The sequence below is a fragment of the Diabrotica virgifera genome, chromosome 3 (assembly GCF_917563875.1).
Source record: "Diabrotica virgifera virgifera chromosome 3, PGI_DIABVI_V3a".
Taxonomy (NCBI): domain Eukaryota; kingdom Metazoa; phylum Arthropoda; class Insecta; order Coleoptera; family Chrysomelidae; genus Diabrotica; species Diabrotica virgifera.
Window position 1 is genome coordinate 298,365 of NC_065445.1, and position 19,481 is coordinate 317,845.

At 31.6% G+C, this 19,481-nt stretch overlaps 2 protein-coding genes across 5 annotated transcripts in view; one reads left to right on the forward strand and one right to left on the reverse strand.

The window, feature by feature from the left end:
* LOC114324413 (tubulin beta chain) lies at nucleotides 1-1,628 on the reverse strand. The gene is made up of 2 exons (XM_028272251.2): nucleotides 1,462-1,628; nucleotides 1-1,408 (listed from the first exon to the last, which is right to left on the reverse strand). Exons 1-2 carry the CDS (start codon nucleotides 1,516-1,518, stop codon nucleotides 122-124), a joined length of 1,344 nt encoding a protein of 447 aa, XP_028128052.1. The 5' UTR covers nucleotides 1,519-1,628; the 3' UTR covers nucleotides 1-121.
* A 2,925-nt stretch (nucleotides 1,629-4,553) lies between these two features.
* LOC114324416 (phosphofurin acidic cluster sorting protein 1) overlaps nucleotides 4,554-19,481 on the forward strand; it is a 60,151-nt gene continuing 45,223 nt past the window's right edge. For 3 of the 4 annotated variants that reach the window (XM_050647762.1, XM_028272258.2, XM_050647761.1), the window contains exons 1-2: nucleotides 4,554-4,904; nucleotides 17,233-17,536. In XM_050647762.1, the coding sequence (XP_050503719.1) occupies nucleotides 4,804-4,904; nucleotides 17,233-17,536 (405 nt within the window). In that variant the 5' untranslated portion in view covers nucleotides 4,554-4,803. The remainder of the gene's footprint in view (nucleotides 4,905-17,232; nucleotides 17,537-19,481) is intronic. The other variant, XM_028272257.2, reaches the window with a different exon arrangement.

The window sequence follows — 19,481 nt, forward strand, 5'->3', positions numbered from 1 at the left end:
TTTAAAATATGAAAACACATTTATTTTCTATTAGAATATTTTGTTAACATGTTTATTTATTGTCAAGATACAAATTATCGGTAGACATTGTTAATATTCATTTAAGGACACAATGTAAAATTTAGTTCTCTCCTTCATCTCCTTCTTCCTCTTCTTCGAATTCACCTTCTTCCTCGGCTGTTGCGTCTTGATATTGTTGATACTCTGACACTAAATCATTCATATTACTTTCAGCCTCTGTAAATTCCATTTCATCCATTCCTTCACCTGTGTACCAATGCAAAAATGCTTTTCTTCTAAACATGGCAGTAAATTGTTCAGAAATTCTTTTGAATAGTTCTTGAATGCATGTGGAGTTCCCTATAAACGTAGATGACATTTTCAGCCCTCGGGGAGGAATATCGCAAACTGCCGTTTTTACATTATTCGGTATCCATTCTACAAAATAGCTACTATTTTTATTTTGTATGTTAAGCATCTGCTCATCAACTTCTTTCATCGACATTCTGCCTCTAAAAATAGCAGCTACAGTCAAATACCTTCCGTGTCGAGGATCACAAGCTGCCATCATATTTTTTGCGTCAAACATCTGCAAAACCAATTCTGGAACCGTTAAAGCCCTGTATTGTTGACTCCCTCGCGAGGTTAACGGGGCAAATCCAGGCATAAAAAAATGAAGGCGAGGAAAAGGAACCATATTTACAGCTAATTTTCTTAAATCTGAATTCAGTTGACCAGGAAACCGTAGACAAGTTGTAACGCCTGACATTGTAGACGAGACTAAATGATTTAAGTCACCATAAGTAGGAGTTGTAAGTTTTAATGTCCTAAAGCATATATCATAAAGGGCCTCATTATCAATACAATAAGTTTCATCTGTATTTTCTACCAGTTGATGTACTGATAAAGTAGCGTTATACGGTTCTACAACTGTATCTGATACTTTGGGTGAAGGAACTACTGAAAAAGTGTTCATTATTCGATCAGGATATTCTTCCCTTATTTTTGATATTAATAAAGTACCCAGTCCGGAACCAGTACCACCTCCCAAAGAGTGCGTTAACTGAAATCCTTGCATACAGTCACAGCCTTCTGCTTCTTTTCTTACAACATCCAAAACGGAATCAACTAATTCAGCTCCTTCAGTATAATGACCCTTAGCCCAATTATTTCCTGCTCCACTTTGGCCAAAAACAAAATTATCCGGTCTGAAAATTTGACCAAAAGGTCCGGATCTCACTGAGTCCATAGTACCTGGTTCTAAGTCAACTAATACTGCCCTTGGTACATATTTTCCTCCAGTTGCCTCATTATAATATACATTTATACGTTCTAACTGAAGATCAGAATCTCCATGGTAAGTTCCAGTAGGGTCAATTCCATGTTCGTCCGAAATAACTTCCCAGAACTAAAAAGAAACTAATTAAATCATGAAGAATAAGTAATTTAAAGTGTTCTTACTTTTGCCCCTATTTGATTTCCACATTGGCCAGCTTGTATATGAACAATTTCTCTCATTTTATTATTTCGATAATCTGACTTAAATACGAACTCATCAAGTTTATGTTGTTACCAAGTTGACTGTTCAATTGTTTTGAATTGCTGCGACTTTAATTTTTAGTTTTTTATTTGTTAAATGACCTAAAACAATTTTATGCAACACACTGTTCAATCTCACCTAAAGGTACGTTTTAGTACATTATACAGATATTTTTTATAGATTGTGGATGTGTTTGACACATGAAAAATTGCTGTATCTACAATTAGTTAATAGGTCTGGATTCCGCGTACAAAAAAAGTGTATTAATAGCCAGCTGAAAATTTGTTAATAGCTTAACGGTGTCTAGTCGGACAAACTTTGATGTACGGAAACACTGGGACAGGGGAATAAGTTTTAATTATGGAGCAGGTTACAGATTTTGAACGTCAGGAAAACCTTAAGAAAGATCAATCAATTTATAATAGCTATTTTTAATTCACCCCATAAATGCTCAATAGGATTGAGATCTGGGCTGCATGCGGGCCATTGTAATCTTATCCATGCAACCTCTATTTAAGATATTTATGTTTATGAGTCAATCAGTGTTTTTATTTACAAAAAATTGTACAGCTCCTACAAGAAAAGTGATATTCGGATAATTCAAAAAGCAAAATCTTAGGAATATCTCCAGGATAATACAAAAGGAGTACACAAAACATGTACTGATGCAAGAATCTTGAAAATCGGAGTACAAATAATAAAGTTATAAATTGTCAAGCTTAATCGCAAAAATTATTAGTGGTGGAATTTTGTACAGATGAGTGTATTTTCGTTTTATTTTTTAAATTCATGTGCAACCAAGATTATGGTTGAATGGCACTTAAAAAGACCTTTCCAACGATATATAATAAATAAGTATATTTTTATAATATCTACTAATGTTGGAAAAAGTTCTAAAAACTGCGTAGGTGCTGACGTAGTGAAATTTCGGATATTTTACTCCCAACATTCGGATAATTTTTATTTTTGCATTGGCAACAATGGCAACACTGCCACATCGATTAATTAGCATATGGGATGGGGGCATGAGGGGTATGATTTGAAATCAACAAATCAAGCACATTTTTGTGAATATTTTTTCGGAGCTGAGGTAGATTATTTTATTTTTAAATTAAATAAACATATTACATACAATTCAAAGAATATTAAAAAAAATCAATCCAAAATACATACTGAAAAATAAGCCATTGGTGACAAACTTGAACAGGCAGCACAAAAAAAATGGACATTAGAACTCGTCACTGGATCATACGAAACAAACAATTCAAAAATTTAATTAGCTTATGTATGAGTTTCACGAGCACAACGTCGAGTTTTTTTTTTATTTTTAATGATTTTTGAATTTTTGGTATTACTCAGAAGTCAAAAATACGAAATTTTGTGAAAATCAACAGATTTAATATTGTTGAACAAAAAATAAGGACAAAACGAAAAATATCTCGACGTTGTTACCTCATGAAATGTCTAAAGAAAATCTGCAAAATTTCAGGTAGATCGGTCAAGTAGTTTTTCAGTTACAATGTCCACCGCATTTGAAAAAACAGTTTTGAGAAAAATGCCTTTAAAGTTTTGACAACTGCATCTTTATCTTCTTATTTGTCTGTCAAATCGTACAGTGATGTACTAATATGTTTTTTGAATCTGAAATTTTCAGAGAGTAGGTATTCTTGAAAGTATGCACTTTTTTTTAAATAATAAAAAAATTAAATATTTCAAACCATACCTCCCCCCCTTAATGAGCCATGCTCTTAAGATTTCCCTAACGATTCATAACAGAATTGAACACAAATGTGAAGAAGATGTCTAAGATAGCCAATTTGGTTTTAGAAACGCTATGGGAACCAGGGAGGCACTTTTTTGCGCTATAACATCCTATTACAAAAGTGCTATAATAAAAAAAACATCATGATTCGTGGACTTCGAAAAGGGATTCGATAAAGTACCATAGAGTTAAATATTAGCATAGAGAGAGTGTCATTCAGAGCGAAGTGACGACACCATCTTTTTTATTTGGATTAGTGCTGTTTCACTCTTACGCATAGTAAAGCTGCTACAGTTGTCCTCCTCTTCCGTGCCTATATTCACACTGAATGTCATTATAGATTCTCGATACAATGTGTTAGAAGGAGATGCAACAAACCAGTCCCTGAGATCTTGTCGTCAGGAAGCGCGGAAGGTAGGCTCCCTCTATGTTAATATATACCTCTATGTAAAGTACAGCATGTAAAATTAATGCAGATGGAATATGGAATAAAAATCAAAGGAGAACTACGTAATTATTAGATACGCTGATGATACAATGATATATTTTCTATGAGAAAATATTGAATGTCTCCAAATTCTGGTTGATCGTATTCATGAAGTAGGAGAGAATAGATAGATAGAGAATAGAGATACTTAATAAAAACCTTTCTAGTCTTAATCCGTAACCCACATGCAAATGTAGAGCTTCAATTAAATGGAGCATATTGGACCAACTAGATCCATACATAGAAATAAAACTCAGAATAGCAATGACTAAAACTACTTTTTTGAAAATGAAGACATTTATTTGCAATAATCATCTCAGTTAGCACCAAGACAAAGAATAAAGTACTGTTTGGTCCGTATTTTTTATGGTACAGAAGTGTGGACACTATAAGTATCGACCATGAACAAAATTTCAGCATGGGAAGTGTGGATTCATAGACGGATGTTGAAGATACCTTGGACAGCAAGAAAAACTAAGGAGGGTCAATAAAGATAGAGAACTACTAAAGATTGTTAAACACCGGAAAATGTCTTATTTTGAACATATAGCGAGGAAAAAAGCGATGAAGAATACTACAACTAACTGATCCTTAAAGGCAAAATTGATGGCTGTAAAAGTATAGGAAGAAAACAAGTTTCTTTTTAAAAACATATACTTGTTATAAACTCCTCTACGATATCGGCAACCAACTATACAGTAGAGTACTCATCACCTGACAGTGTCTGACATGACACATGACACATAACTGACTGACATAACATCTGATTTCTAATGGCAATGTCCTTCATTAAAGTGCGTTTGTGTAGTGTTTGTATGTATTAGAATTGTTTTTATTATCCTACGATTTTAATGAATAATCTATGATATAATGCCGGTTCACTTATATAAATCCTTGGTTATTCCATTTTGTTACCAAGCTTTTAAGACAAAAGTAAAATGTTTGTTTATGGTCATAGTAGTGGGCCTGTTTAAAGATTTTCATCTTGATAATTTTTAATCCTATTTGAAGAAAATGAGTGATAAAATGTCCAAAGCTACTGGGACCTCTGTTCCTAATAAAATGAGACTTTATGCTACATGGGTTGACAGAACTCCTGCAAATTGTATTCCCAGGTAAGTAATGTTACTCTTTGTTTGATATACCTAGTTGTTCCATTTTATCTTTTCCCATGCGTCACGATACTATGGACTGTTACAGTAGGATAAATACACAAATATAATATATTATTCAAACACTAAAATATAATGAATGGACCTAAATATTAATGTCCAATTTACATAGCCATTCAATTGCTTCTGGGGAACATTCTACAAAGTCCTGGAGGTTCCCACGGTAGGCACGATTTAGGCAGTCTGAAACACCATGGCTTATGGTCTGTCTCGGTGATCCGCCATCGCACTGGGGAATTTCTGCACAACCCCATTTGAACAGAGAATCAGCACATTTACCATGTCCAGTACGTATGCGATTAAGCCTCCCCAGGTGGGCCAGGACAGACTTGATCCAATGAAACCCTGAGTTGGGGTGGATATCTGCATATAATCTAATAATAATTAGACTAATAAAATTAGACTAATAAAAACAATACTAGACTAATAATTACTGGCGAAAGCACATATTTTCCTGCTCTGTTAATGATGTACAATTTAAGTGATATTTATTAGTGTTTAATGTGTTGTTTTGTATCAAAAAATCCGTAAAAGTTCAGACCCTATTAATCTGTAAGTTATCTTTCATGTTTATTAGTGAATGTTTCAGAAATTGCATTTATTTGCAATTAGAAGCACATATTCTCCTAATTGAGTTCAACAAAAACTTAAGTACTCTTCATAAAAAGTTATCAGTACTTCTACAAATAATATATTTTGAAGATAGGCCAGTGCTTGATCATAATTTTTATGAAGTGGCTACTACTCCGTGATCAGGATTAATATTTATATTTATATATTTTCGATTAACATGAGTTGTTTTTTGTGCAAGAATGAATTATCTAAAGAAGAATTAAATAAAAAAATTAGATGCGATCTCTGTAATACCCAGTTTTGTCAATCATGTTCTGGGATTAGCTCAACTGAAATAAGAGTTTTGCAACTTGCTAGCACTAGAAAATTGAAGTTTGAATGTGAAAACTGTCAATCATCTGCAACCATTCTCAATCCTGCTATTGATGTTAAGTTTCAGGCGCTCCAAAAGCACTTTGAGGCTTTACTAGATTCGATGAACGCTGGCTATCAAAAATCAGTTGAAGAGCTAAAAAATGAGATTGTTATACTTCGTGAGAGCAACATTCAGATGATTCATACATTAAATGGGTGTAGCGGTTCAATGTCCTTGTTAAACATGAACGCGACATCACTGGCTAAGGACACTGTTGTACTATCCCCTTCAGTTCCTTGTCCACCACCTGTATTCGCCGAAAATGTCTCAGGGATTCCAACTGATTCCATACATGGAACAGCTAAATATAGGACTACTAGTTCAAAGAAACCACCCAATGTTAATCATAAAAACAACGTTTCACGTTCCACTTTTGCAGAGGTTGTTGGTACCGTTGCTGATGCTGATTTTGCCGGAGTTGAGCGAATGAGATTTATTCACTTAAATAATATTAGCCCTGGTGTATCCGAGCATCAGGTTTGTGATTACATAGTAAAAAAACATTCCTTGTTGAAGAAAGATTTTTCAGTTAAACCATTGACATCTAATGATTACTATTGCTCTTTTAAAATTGGTATTCGTCAATCTTTCTTTGAAGCTATGCTGCAGCCAGATGCATGGCCTGCTAGGGTCACAGCTAGAGAATTTGTGTCAAGACCTCCTCGACTGTCTCGCAATGCAGGCAGTTCACGTACAAATGAATGACTTTTAGGTAGTGTCAATTCTGACGAACTGAATATTTGTGGTCAAAATGTTAAAGGTCCACGTGCCAAGTTATCTATACCGAAGCCCAGCATTTCCACAACAAATTATAATGCATCAAATGGGTATTACAGTGTCTATTATCAAAATGTTAGAGGACTACGGACCAAATTATCTATATTGAAGCGCAACATTTCCACAACAAATTATAATATTATTATTTTTACTGAAACTTGGTTAAATGGTGAATTTCACGATGGAGAATTAGGTTTCGATGACTATAATGTATACAGAAGAGATCGTTCCGCAGATACGAGTACCTTACAAAGAGGCGGTGGAGTTTTGATTGCAGTTCACAAGTCCCTCACAAGCCGTCAGTTGGACACTTCTCGAACTATTGAAAACTTGTTTGTTGTAGTTGGTAATAATTGTCCTCAAGTGATAGGTAGTGTTTATATACCGCCAAAGGCATCATTAGATGTATTTGAAACATTTTGTCAGGATGTAGACACACTTACCGAAGAATATTCTAAAGCTTGTTTTCATATATTTGGCGATTTTAATGTTCCTAATTGTCACTGGCGAATGAATAATCTGGCATCTGTAGCTACACCTAATGTACAAGCTAATCTTCTTGAAACTAATGCCATTGATTTATTATCAAATATGGTTGCATTCAATAATCTTTTTCAGTGCTCGAATATTGTGAATGAGAGAGGTGTTCTATTGGATTTAGTATTTTCTCAAAGTCTTCTCATAGTCTCAAAATCAATAGATGATCTCATTACCCCCGATAATCACCACCCTCCACTTGTAACTTCTTTAAGATTTAAAAATACTAACACTGATAACATTCCTGAACAATATTATTACGATTTCAAAAATGCAAACTTTGAGGTTATTAATGATTGTTTAGGTGCAGTTTTGTGGGATGATTTGCTGTTGGGTAAGTCTTTAGATGAAATGATTAATATATTTTACGATGTCTTATATTCAATAATCGAGATTCATGTCCCCATCAAAAAAAATTCTGCTAAGAAATTTCCTCCGTGGTTTACACCTGAATTACGGGAACTAGTTATACGAAAAAAAATGGCACACCAAGAACACAAGACACTGTTGAATTTAGACAGTTACGACAAATTTTCGTGTCTTAGATCTCAGTGTAAAGTACTCTCTAAACAATGCTATAATCAGTTTGTGAGTGATGCCCAGTGTTCTATACAGGCTGACAGTAGGTTGTTTTGGAAATTTGCAAATGCCAAAAAGGACCAGAATTCTCTACCTTCTGAAATGTTCCTTGATAATGTTAGGTCCAATTCTACGTATGAATCTGCCAATCTGTTTGCTTCTCATTTCCTATCCGTGTATCGTAAGGACAATATAACTCAACATCAAATACTCGTAACTGATAGTGATCAGATTGTTTCTAATTATTCTGTTAGCATCTCCGAAGTCTATCAACATCTAACTAATCTGAAACCACGGAAAGGTCCAGGTCCTGATGCAGTACCTCCTATCTTATTGAAATACTGTAGTTTTGTATTAGCTCGTCCCTTATATTATATATTTAATGAGTCATTATCATCAGGTCAATTCCCAAGTTACTGGAAATTGAGTTATATAACACCAATTTATAAAAGCGGTAATAAGCATGATATAAAGAACTATCGTCCTATATCTATATTAAGCACCATTCCCAAACTGTTTGAAGCCATATTAACAGAACATCTATCATTAGTATTTAGGCACAAAATAGCGTCTCAACAATATGGATTTTGCAGTGGTAGATCTACAGAAGTCAACCTTCTATATTTTATTAGTTATATAACACAAGCAATGGAGGCAGGTCATCAAGTTGATGCTATTTATACAGACTTATCAAAAGCATTTGACAGAGTTAATCATGAGCTCCTATTAACTAAACTTGAAAGTTTTGGTATCACTGGATCGTTACTAAAATGGTTTACAGATTATATTTCCAATAGAAAACAAATTGTACGTTTTAACAGTATTAAATCCAATGAAATTTCTGTAACTTCTGGCGTACCACAAGGATCCCACTTGGGACCTTTATTGTTTAATCTGTTTATTAATGATATAGTTAAAAGTTTTCACCATGGTGTGGTACTCCTATTTGCTGATGATTTAAAGGTATTTTCTGTAATAAGGTCAAGTGAAGATGCTGAAAAATTGCAAGACGATTTGACTAAACTTCAAAGTTGGTGCATCAATAATGGTATGGAACTGAATACAAGTAAGTGTCATGTCATGCGTTTTTATCGAACCAATAACCCTTTACTATATGATTACAGTATTAATACATCTGTTCTTTCATCACAAACTGTTATCAAAGATCTTGGAATATGGCTAGATACCTCACTAACTTTCCATGAGCACTTTAAAACCATCATTAACAAATCTTTGAGGCTTCTTGGATATATCAAACGAGTTACTTCTGATTTTACGTCCATCCAACCATTAAAGATTCTATATTGTTCGTTAGTTAGACCTCATCTGGAATATTGCTCTTCGGTGTGGTCTCCATATTATCAGTTGTATAGTGATAAAATTGAGTGTGTGCAACATAAGTTCCTTAGACATGTTGCGTTTAAACTTGGCCAGTATATGCATTATGACGATATTTTACAGATGTTAAATATTACTACTTTAAAAAGCCGTCGATTACATCACGACTTAATTCTATTATTTAAGCTGGTTAACTCACAAATCGACTGCCCAGATATGTTAGCCAAAATTGATTTTGCAGTTCCCAACCGCCAGACAAGACAATTGGTTTCATTTTCTGTACCAATGCATAGAACAAATTATGCTCATTATTCGTTCTTATCTCGAAGCCAAAGAATTGCAAATCAATTTCAGGAACTCGACTTTTCCTACAGCTTAAACAGATTCAAGGCCGTATTGTCAAATATCACTTGACGACGCTTATTATCAGATGTAGGTAACTACTTTTTATGTTTATTATTTATATTATGTCTGTGTACTTATATGTTTAATTGTCTTGTAATTTTTAGCTTATAAATGTTTTATTTTGTTTTAATCATACTTGTTTTAAAATTGTACTAAATTTGTAAAATGGGTTCGCCCGTAAATAAATAAATAAATAAATAATCTGCTGCTATTGTAGGCATCCATCTTGTTGACCATTGCCTATGTATATCATCATAGGAATCACCAATTTTTCATCGCTGTAGATCTCAGTTGCTGGTGCTCTTTTGAGATGTCTGGTATATCTTGATGGATTAATAATAGACCAGTAAGGATCTGCGAAAAAACGTCTATTTTTGGATGTGAGAGGTGGCAATCGGATTTTTGCACATAAAGTTTGGTGACACCTTCAGCAATAATAATTTACTTATGCTCCTTCTCAAATATGCCCGGAACATTAATAGAAAAATTAAAATATTTAAAAATTTCGAAAAACATCGATTTTTTTCTGCTTTCTTTGCTTATAACTTTAAAACGATTCGTTTTGGAACAAAGTCGTAGAGAAATAAAATAAAGATAATTGAATTTTGTATGATATACGACTGGTAAAAAATGTCTTAAGGTATTACCTTTTCTGCAATATAGCAATAAATACAAAATGAGGGGGCAAAATACGCCTGTTGTTATTCAATGTTTTTAACCACTTTGGTGGCACTTAGAACCTTAGTAATTCGCTTAGGAAAATCTTTGTAACATACTTAAATCGTGTACCAAATTTTATTAAAATCGACATAATAAATTTTGCATAATAAATTTGCAATCCAAATGTTTTTAAAAAAGTTCAAATTTTTTAAAATCTTTTTGAACAAAAAGTAGACCATTTAGAAGTTGGCTAATTTTTGAAGTTATACTTCTTTAGGCGCGATTGGGGTGAAATTTTATTAATCTGCGCGCATGCGCACAGGGACAGTATGGAGTTCGTTACTAAATGTTTTAATTTATGTATGTATCAGTCCAGAAAAGGTGTGGAAAGGATATATTAGTCTTTTTAAATATATTTTTCTATAAACGTGTTAAAAATTCAATTTATAGCACTCTATAGGAGTGTTAAACATGCTACTTTAAAGCACCAGTGCTTTAAAAATTTAAGGCACTGCAGTTAAAAGTGAATTGTCAAATTGTGAAACGTCAAAATATTTATATTTCATTTATTAACATTAATATTAATAATACAACTTGCGCAATTTGAAAAAAGTGGTTTAAAAGGCTTTTTTTTAATTTAATTTAAACTGTGTTATTGCATTTTTAACACGTTTGTAGAAAAAAACTATTAAGATTTGTTAGAATATACAAAAATAAAAGTAGATGTTATTCTATAGTTGTTATGATTTACGTATTGACAGTATAGGCAGTTTTGATGTAATGTCAAGAAAAATATAAAAATGGAATGTCAGGCAAGTTCAAGTAAAAGTTTTTGTAGGTATTGTCCTGTAATTGAGAATGAATAAATTATAATTGTTGATATATAAGACGTTTGTAGAAAAAATATTGTATGATATAGGTGTTAAAAAGTACATTTTTAAGGCACTCATGTGAATTGCAGAATGAGCGAAGCGAATCTTTCACATACGTGCCTTAAACTTGTGATTTTAACATTTATATCATAAATAACTTTTACTATAATTTTTGTGTATTTGGACTTCTCTACCTCGGGAATAAGATAATAAGTAATATTTAAAGTATTTTATAATTCACTTCGTATGTTTGTCACTATGTCTGAGAAATCTTGTAGCCCGTATAAACAAAAGGGTATAGCTCAGTGGTAGAGCGTTGGGCTGGAGATCAAGAGGTCCCGGTTCAAATCCTGGTGTTTTCTAATCTTTTTTTAATTTTTGGTATTGTTTCAATAAAAATTTTTGGAAAGTAGTAAGTAAAAATTAATTTAATCTTTAAATAAAATACAAATAAACTGTCCGAAAGTATATTTATTTCATTGAAATCATATTTAGAAGTATAACTTCTTACGTGCGTACAAAGTACACACACATTCTTTTTTTTACATATAAAGAGGTGCTCTACCTATCTAATACAATTTACAGAATTAAAATCGGATTATTTAAGGGGCCTCAGCAATGTTTTAAATTTATAAACAATTTTTTGGCTTATAAACAAATAGCTTTGTTTAATAATAAATAAATTAATTTTTAGCAATGCAAATAATTAAAACCGGTATAATTTGACTTAACTTTCAAATGCTGTCAGCAGAATTGCTATTTTATTTTTTAATCAAACCTTATTCGCGTTAAAAAATTGCAATTTCTCGATTTTTTTAAAGTTCCACCGCGTTTATCTCGAAAACTATGCATCCTACGAAAAAACTTGTAAGAACATTTTTTGCTTAGAATTACCCAAGAAATACAAAAAAAAATGTTTTATTTTGCGAGAAATCGATGTTATGAAATTCCAAGTTCTTTGTTTATAACAATCTTATCGACATCCGGATCAACTGTTACCCAAATAATTCGTGTTCTACGGGTCAAAATACATAAAAAACTTGGGTAAGTCCATCTAAATAAAGGAGCCCGTAGCACCCCCTCCTGGCCACAGCACTAATTTGTTTATAAGCCAAAAAATTGTTTATAATTTTAAAACATTGCTGAGGCTGCTTAAATAATCCGATTTAAATTTTGTAAAGTGCATTAGATAGGTGGAGTACTTCTTTATATGTAAAAAAATTGACAAATCTTTGTATGTTCTAGTTTTTGTTGTGCATGATTTTAAAAAATTTTAATTTAAAAAAAAAGTTTAGATTGCAAAATTATTATGCAAAAACTAGTAAGTCAATTTTAATGAAATTTGGTGTACGGTTTAAGCACATTACAAAAATTTTCTAAGCGAATTAGGAAGGTTCCAAGTGTAACCTAAGTGATGGAAAATCATTGAATAAGGACAGGCTTGTTTTGCCCCCTTATTTTATATTTATTGCTATTTTGAAGCAAGGGTGATAAATTAAGACATTTTTAACCAATCGCATCTGATAGAAAATTTAATTATCTTTGTTTTATTCCTATACGACTTTGTTCTAAAATGAATAGTTTTTAAGTTATAAGCAAAAAAAGTAGGAAAAAAACGAAATTTTTTGAAATATTTAAATATTTTATTTTTTTTATTATAGTCCTGTCGCCAGGGGGGGTACAACGGCCTCGTTAATTCAGATGGACTTACTCAAGTTTTTTTTATGTATTTTGACCCGTAGAACACGAATTTTTTGGGTAACAGTTGATCCGGATGTCGATAAGATTGTTATAGACCAAGAACTTGAGGAATCAAATAACAGCGATTTTTGGCAAAACAAAACAATATTTTGTATTTTTTGGGCCATTTTAAGTAAAAAATATTTCTACAAGTTTTTTCGTAGGATGCACAGTTTTCGGGATAAACGCGGTTGAACTTTAAAAAAATCAAAAAATTGCAATTTTTGAACCCGAATAACTTTTGATTAAAAAATAAAATAGCAAGTCTGCTTACCGCATTTGAAAGTTTAAGTCAAATTATATCGGTTTTGATTATTTGCATTGGTAAAAATTTATTTTTTTATTGTTTAACAAAGCTATAAACACGTAGGGTTTCCCGTGCTTTTACATGCGTTTTAACGCATGTAACGTAGAAATAGTCTTGATTGCACTAGTACCTATTCTACCTACTCGTTCGATTTTAAATGAGAAATCATAGAAACATCACTCACGCACTAGTTGTTTGTAGCTTTGTTTAGCAATAACACAATAAATTTTTAGCAATGCAAATAATCAAAACCGACATAATTTGACTTGAACTTTCAAAGGCGCTAAGCAGAATTGCTATTTTATTTTTTAATCAAAAGTTATTCGGGTTTAAAAATTGCAGTTTTTCGATTTTTTGAAAGTTCAACCGCGTTTATCTCGAAAACTGTGCATCCTACTAAAAAACTTGTAGAAATATTTTTTGCTTAAAATGACCCAAAAAATACAAAATATTGTTTTGTTTTGCCAAAAATCGCTGTTATTTGATTCCTCAAGTTCTTGGTCTATAACAATCTTATCGACATCCGGATCAACTGTTACCCAAAAAATTCGTGTTCTACGGGTCAAAATACATAAAAAAAATTTGGGTAAGTCCATCTGAATTAACGAGGCCGTTGTACCCCCCCTGGCGACAGGACTATTAATGTTCCGGGCATATTTGAGAAGGAGCATAATTCAATTATTATTAAGAGGATCGGTACGTTTTTTCGGCTGCAATGCTATTCAAATAGGGATTCATTTTTTTCGAATCCTGAGAAAACTAATAAGTATTTTTAAAAAATTTAAACGCAGAACGAAAGATTACGTTATTAGCGAGGGCCGAAAGTCCCTGAGAACTTCTATAATGTTTATTTTAATAAGTTACAGGGGTGAAAAACTTAGAGAAAATGTAGTGTTATTTTTAATTTCAAATATCTCATTCAAAATAAACTTTTTATTTATTCTAAGGGACTTTCGGCCCTCGGAAATAATTTAGTCTTTCATTCTGCGTTTAGATTTTTCAAAAATATTTATTGGTTTTTTCAGGATTCGAAAAAAATGAGCACAATGTCCGTGGTAATATTTTCCAAATCTATCTTTGTCATACAACGCACTTAGTCGAATAGGATATTGTCAGTCAGACACTGACAATCAGTGACAATTTTAAATAATTATTTGACATGAATCGGGAATATTTTTAGTTGTTGATTAAATAATATTGATATATAGTGTATTTGATAAATAATTGATTTAAGAGGTGAACTTTATAAAAAGTTATTTATTGTGTATTATTTATGGAAGATAAAAGCAGAGAATACATCAAGATAGGTATATTCTGTGATCCAAGTATTTTGTTTTTAAAGATGTTCAAAATTGTAAGCGTTCCATAGTAACAATATATTATTAAAAAATCACTTTAACACTTTTGCTCTTTTCTCGATTGAGTTTTTGTTGTAGGTACATATTATTACAATCACTGAATACATAGCTAGTGAAAAAATTATCACTAGTAATACCACTAGAGGTCAAATTATTTCCGGAAATTTTCTAAAAATATTCATGATCAAAAAAAAATTTCCGGATATTAATTTGACTTCGCGTGGTATTCGGTAAGAAAATTCCACACCAAATTTGCATTTGAAAATCCAAAGCTGCATGAACAGATTAATAGCGCGCCATAGCTTTGTCAGCAATTATTTAGGCTTTCAAATTCGTAATTTCTACTCATTGTAGTTGCATGGGAATACCATTTCAAGATAGAAAATAGTATATTCTTCAATTTTACATAAGTTTTGAGTAACTACAAGTGATAGAAAATGAATCAAAACTAAATTATGTAAACAAATAAAAACCAGTCTGTCAAAAATGTTCTGTTATTGTAAACGTCAAAAATTTCCACTAAAATTCGCTGTTGGGTACCCCACGAGCAAAAGATTTCCGATAAAATACCTCCGTTGCCATGGTGATCTGTCAAAATAACGTATTTTGATTGGTTCAAAATTACAGGTGTGGAATTTTCACATTTATTAACTGAATTAATAATTTGCAATTATACAAAAAATAACAGTTATCCAAGAACATTTAAAAGCCATCTCTTTAAGCTAGTTATGACATTGTCAAGTAGAATGACATTCTAGTAATATGTACATATCCATACCAGTGTGAATTTTACTACACGTAATTTGCCATGTAAAGACAGAAAAGGTAGGGATACACGTAAAATATTTGCGAATTATGTACCCATAGCCTTAACGAAGTTATCACCTAACTTTATCCGCAAACATCTGAATGCCACCTGTCACATCCACCTAAAAACAGATCCTTACTGGTCTATAATTGTAGGTTGTGTTTAATCTTTTTTTACTGTTGAGGATATTGATCTACTCAATAAACAGTTTGAACCTCATAACGAGTATTACTATGGTTTGTTTTTAAACCAAGAAGAGTAAACTAGAAAGACAGATTCACACCCAAGAGAGTCACTAGAAAAATCACCAACTACATCTTCTTTTTTGGTTGATCAGATCGGCCTTTGATGGTAATCAATAAATATTATATTAAACTAATATGTCGCTAAAGAGTTCTAAAAACAACTATTTTTTAATAAAAGCAGACTAAAAATCTAAAAATTAAAGGTATAACGCAGAAAACTCAAAAAAAGCCGATATAACTTAATTAATCTATGAAATGCCAAGTGTGTCAAAATTTCATAAATGTCATAAGTGTCAAAATTGTAAAACAGTGGAGTAAACTTGCGTGAGGTTGGACCAATTACAAACAAGCATTATGGAGCGGTAAATTTGAATTACTCCTGGTTTAAAAACAGACCATAGTAAAGAGATAAATATATAGAATGGTAATAAATAAATTTAAAAAAACTAAAAGGTAAAATAAAAAAATAAGTTTCCATTCGACAGAACTATAGCCACACTTATAAATATTACTTGCCACTTTTCCTTAACCTTCCGATGACCAACCTTTTTTTGTTACACGGATGACCAACGGGGGTAAAAATGACCCAAGTCAAAAATGACAATTGACAAAAAAATTAAGTTGTTTTAAGAAATAAAATAATTTTTTCCTAATTTTAATATTAGTATTGTATCAATAAATGATAAATAAACATTAGTAAAACATATTTTAATCACAACTGAACCAAAACAGGAATCATCATTCTGAACATAGAACTAAAGAAATTTAAAAATATGGGTACACTAATTTACGTCGGCACAGGCTTAACAAACAATTTTTTTTCACTGTTGGAATGTTTCTTACAAACAATTCCACATAATAGACGGTATTTACTTAATATAAAATTGGAACATGGAAGGCCAAGGGAGTTCGTCTTTGACCCCAAATTCAGAAAAAAAAAATTTTTTTGTAAAATATAGGGAATTTTTTTTATTACAAAATATGAGGATATCTAGAATGATATTAAAGTTAAATAAACAAATAATGAGTTTAAAATTGAAAATATTTCTGAATTTATTAAATAAAAACATACGTTGGGGTCCAAATTTACCCCTCTTGGACATCCGAAGGTTAAAGAATAAATAGGTACTTACCGGAAGTAATTAAATTAAACGAGGCCAGTAGTTAGGCCTTCTAAAAATAATTGTTTGAAACTAAAAATTACAACAAATCAATCTAAACTCTTAAACAGTCTAAACCACAAATCTAAACATTGTTTATCAAATATGGAGATTTTCTTCCGTGACTAGCTCTATCTCATTCTAGCTGCATTCAATTCGCTTTATGCCCATTTCATCAGTATTGACTACTATTGACAGTTATTTGGTCACACATAGTATTCTGCTAAGAAAACCTGCTTTAAGAATTTTTATAGTGATTCTATTCAACTAACTAATTTGTATCTATCAAATTTAAGAATTTAAGAATTTTTATAGTGATTCTATTCAACTAACTAATTTGTATCTATCAAATTGTGATCAGTATGTTCAGTTCAACCAGTGTGATTCTCAGAAACAATGTCTGATGTATAGTGCCCTTCAAGGCTCTGTTTTTGATAATAAACTTTAAAATTGAACCTTTAAGAATAAACTAATATAATTCTTACTTAATTTTTTAGGCTTTGTTCCCTCACTTTAACAAGAATAATAATTTTAAAACCACTCGGATCTGATTTGGCTGCTGTTTCAATTGCTGTAAAGATGCAGTCAACAAAAAGAATACTTCGATCCAATGAATTAGTATTAACTCAAAGTGGAGTTCTAGATGCACCACTAGATGTGACATTTTGTCTTCAATATCCTCATTTTTTGAAAAGAGAGGGCAATAAATTACATATCTTGTTACAACGACGAAAGAGGTATAAAAATAGAACAATGTTGGGGTTTAAGACTCTGGCAGAAGGTATTATTAGAATGGATCAAGTAAGTAACTTTTGGTAAATAATAACACTAGTTTACACCCAATTTCCGACTCGAATGCAAAATTATGTATTTTGCTAATTTTTGCCCTCTGAATACGATTATGATGGTAAAAAGATCCTAACTTAAGTTTATTGGGTTATGATTTTTTCAAAAAAAAATGAATTATAATTTTTGAGTTCTGAGTTTTTTACTAAAATTTATTTTTAAAACAGTCATTTGTAATATCGATGCCTCAGAAGCCAATCAGTGTAAGTCAATAAGTCAGTGTTTAAAATGAGACACTTAGGGCCGGTTGTTCGAACGCTAATCAACAATGATCACTATCAAATATTTAATTACTGTCACAACTGTCAATGTCAACTTTGGTTGGGCTGCTCAAAACATAATTGATTATGATTATGAGATTAGTTAATCAATTAACATAACAATTATTAACATAATTGATTAAATAATTTCATAATTGTAATCAATAATTATGTTTTCAGCAACAAAATCAAAGTTGACATTGACAGTTGTGACAGTAATTAAATATTTGATAATGATCATTTTTGATTAGCGTTCGAACAACCGGCCCTAAGGGCCGGTTGTTCGAACGCTAATCAACAATGATCACTATCAAATATTTAATTACTGTCACCAAAACTGTCAATGTCAATTTTTATTGGGTTGCTGAAAACATAATTGATTATATTTATGAGTTTAGTTAATCAATTAACATAACAATTATTAACATAATTGATTAAGTAATTTCATAAAGGGCTGGTTGTTCGAATGCTAATCAACAATGATCATTATCAAATATTTAATTACTGTCACCAACTGTCAATGTCAACTTTGTTTGGGTTGCTGAAAACATAATTATTGATTACAATTATGAAATTAGTTGATTAATTATGTTAATAATTGTTATGTTAATTGATTAACTAATCTCATAATTATAGTCAATTATGTTTTCAGCAACCCAATCAAAGTTGACATTGACAGTTGGTGACAGTAATTAAATATTTGATAGTGATCATTGTTGATTAGCGTTCGAACAACCGGCCCTAAGATGTTTCTGAAAGCAGTTGCAGAAATATAAGAAGTTATTAAAAACAAATAAACTGTCTTTATTTATCATAATATGGGTAACATATTCATAAATACAAACAAGGAAATAATAATATTATTATAATATAGTAATATGTATTATATCTCATAAGTCATTTTTAGGGAGAATGTGACTTACACCGTTTGACTTCTGAGGCATCCATATATTGGAGCGTGATGTTATGAAATTAACGTTTTTTCTAAAAATTGTGTTATTGTGTTTATGTTAATCCAAATAATGTTATGGGATAATTGGGATATGCAACAATGATGGGAGATTACTGTTGGTTCCTCATGAGAGAAAGTGATACAGAGTATAAAGGAAAATAAGCGTTTGCAAAAAATTTGTGTACAAAAGACTTACTATAGTTTTTGTTTCTAGTTCTGAACTTATGTATATATAAATATACAGTGATGAGCGCGCTTATAACTGGCAAAATAGCTCAAAAGATGGAAAACATAATACATTGCGAAACAAAAAGAGATGAAACTAGTGGAGGTGGAAATTATCGTTATAAACATCTAAAATAACCTTACATTACATAGTTTCTTACCTTTAGACGTATCAGAGGAGTATGACAACTGTCACTGTGATCGTAGAATTGTATAAAAATTCTCCTGTCACAGACGTTTAAAGGAGGGAAACTATGTAATTTAATGTTAATTAATATGTTTATAACGATAATTTCCACCTCCGCTAGTTTCATCTCTTTTTGTTTCGCAATGTATTATGTTTTCCATCTTTTGAGCTATTTTGCCGGTTATTAGCGTGCTCATCACTGTATAGTATATAAGAATTTTGATAACAAACAGCAATATTTGATGCATTCTATAACTCAAAATAAACTTACGTGCG

Coding starts and splice junctions, on each gene's coding strand:
- LOC114324413 (XM_028272251.2), bottom strand. CDS start 1,518: ATGAGAGAAATTGTTCATATACAAGCTGGCCAATGTGGAAATCAAATA. Junction 1,409..1,461: donor GAAATCAAATAGGGGCAAAA/GTAAGAACACTT, acceptor GTTTCTTTTTAG/TTCTGGGAAGTTATTTCGGA.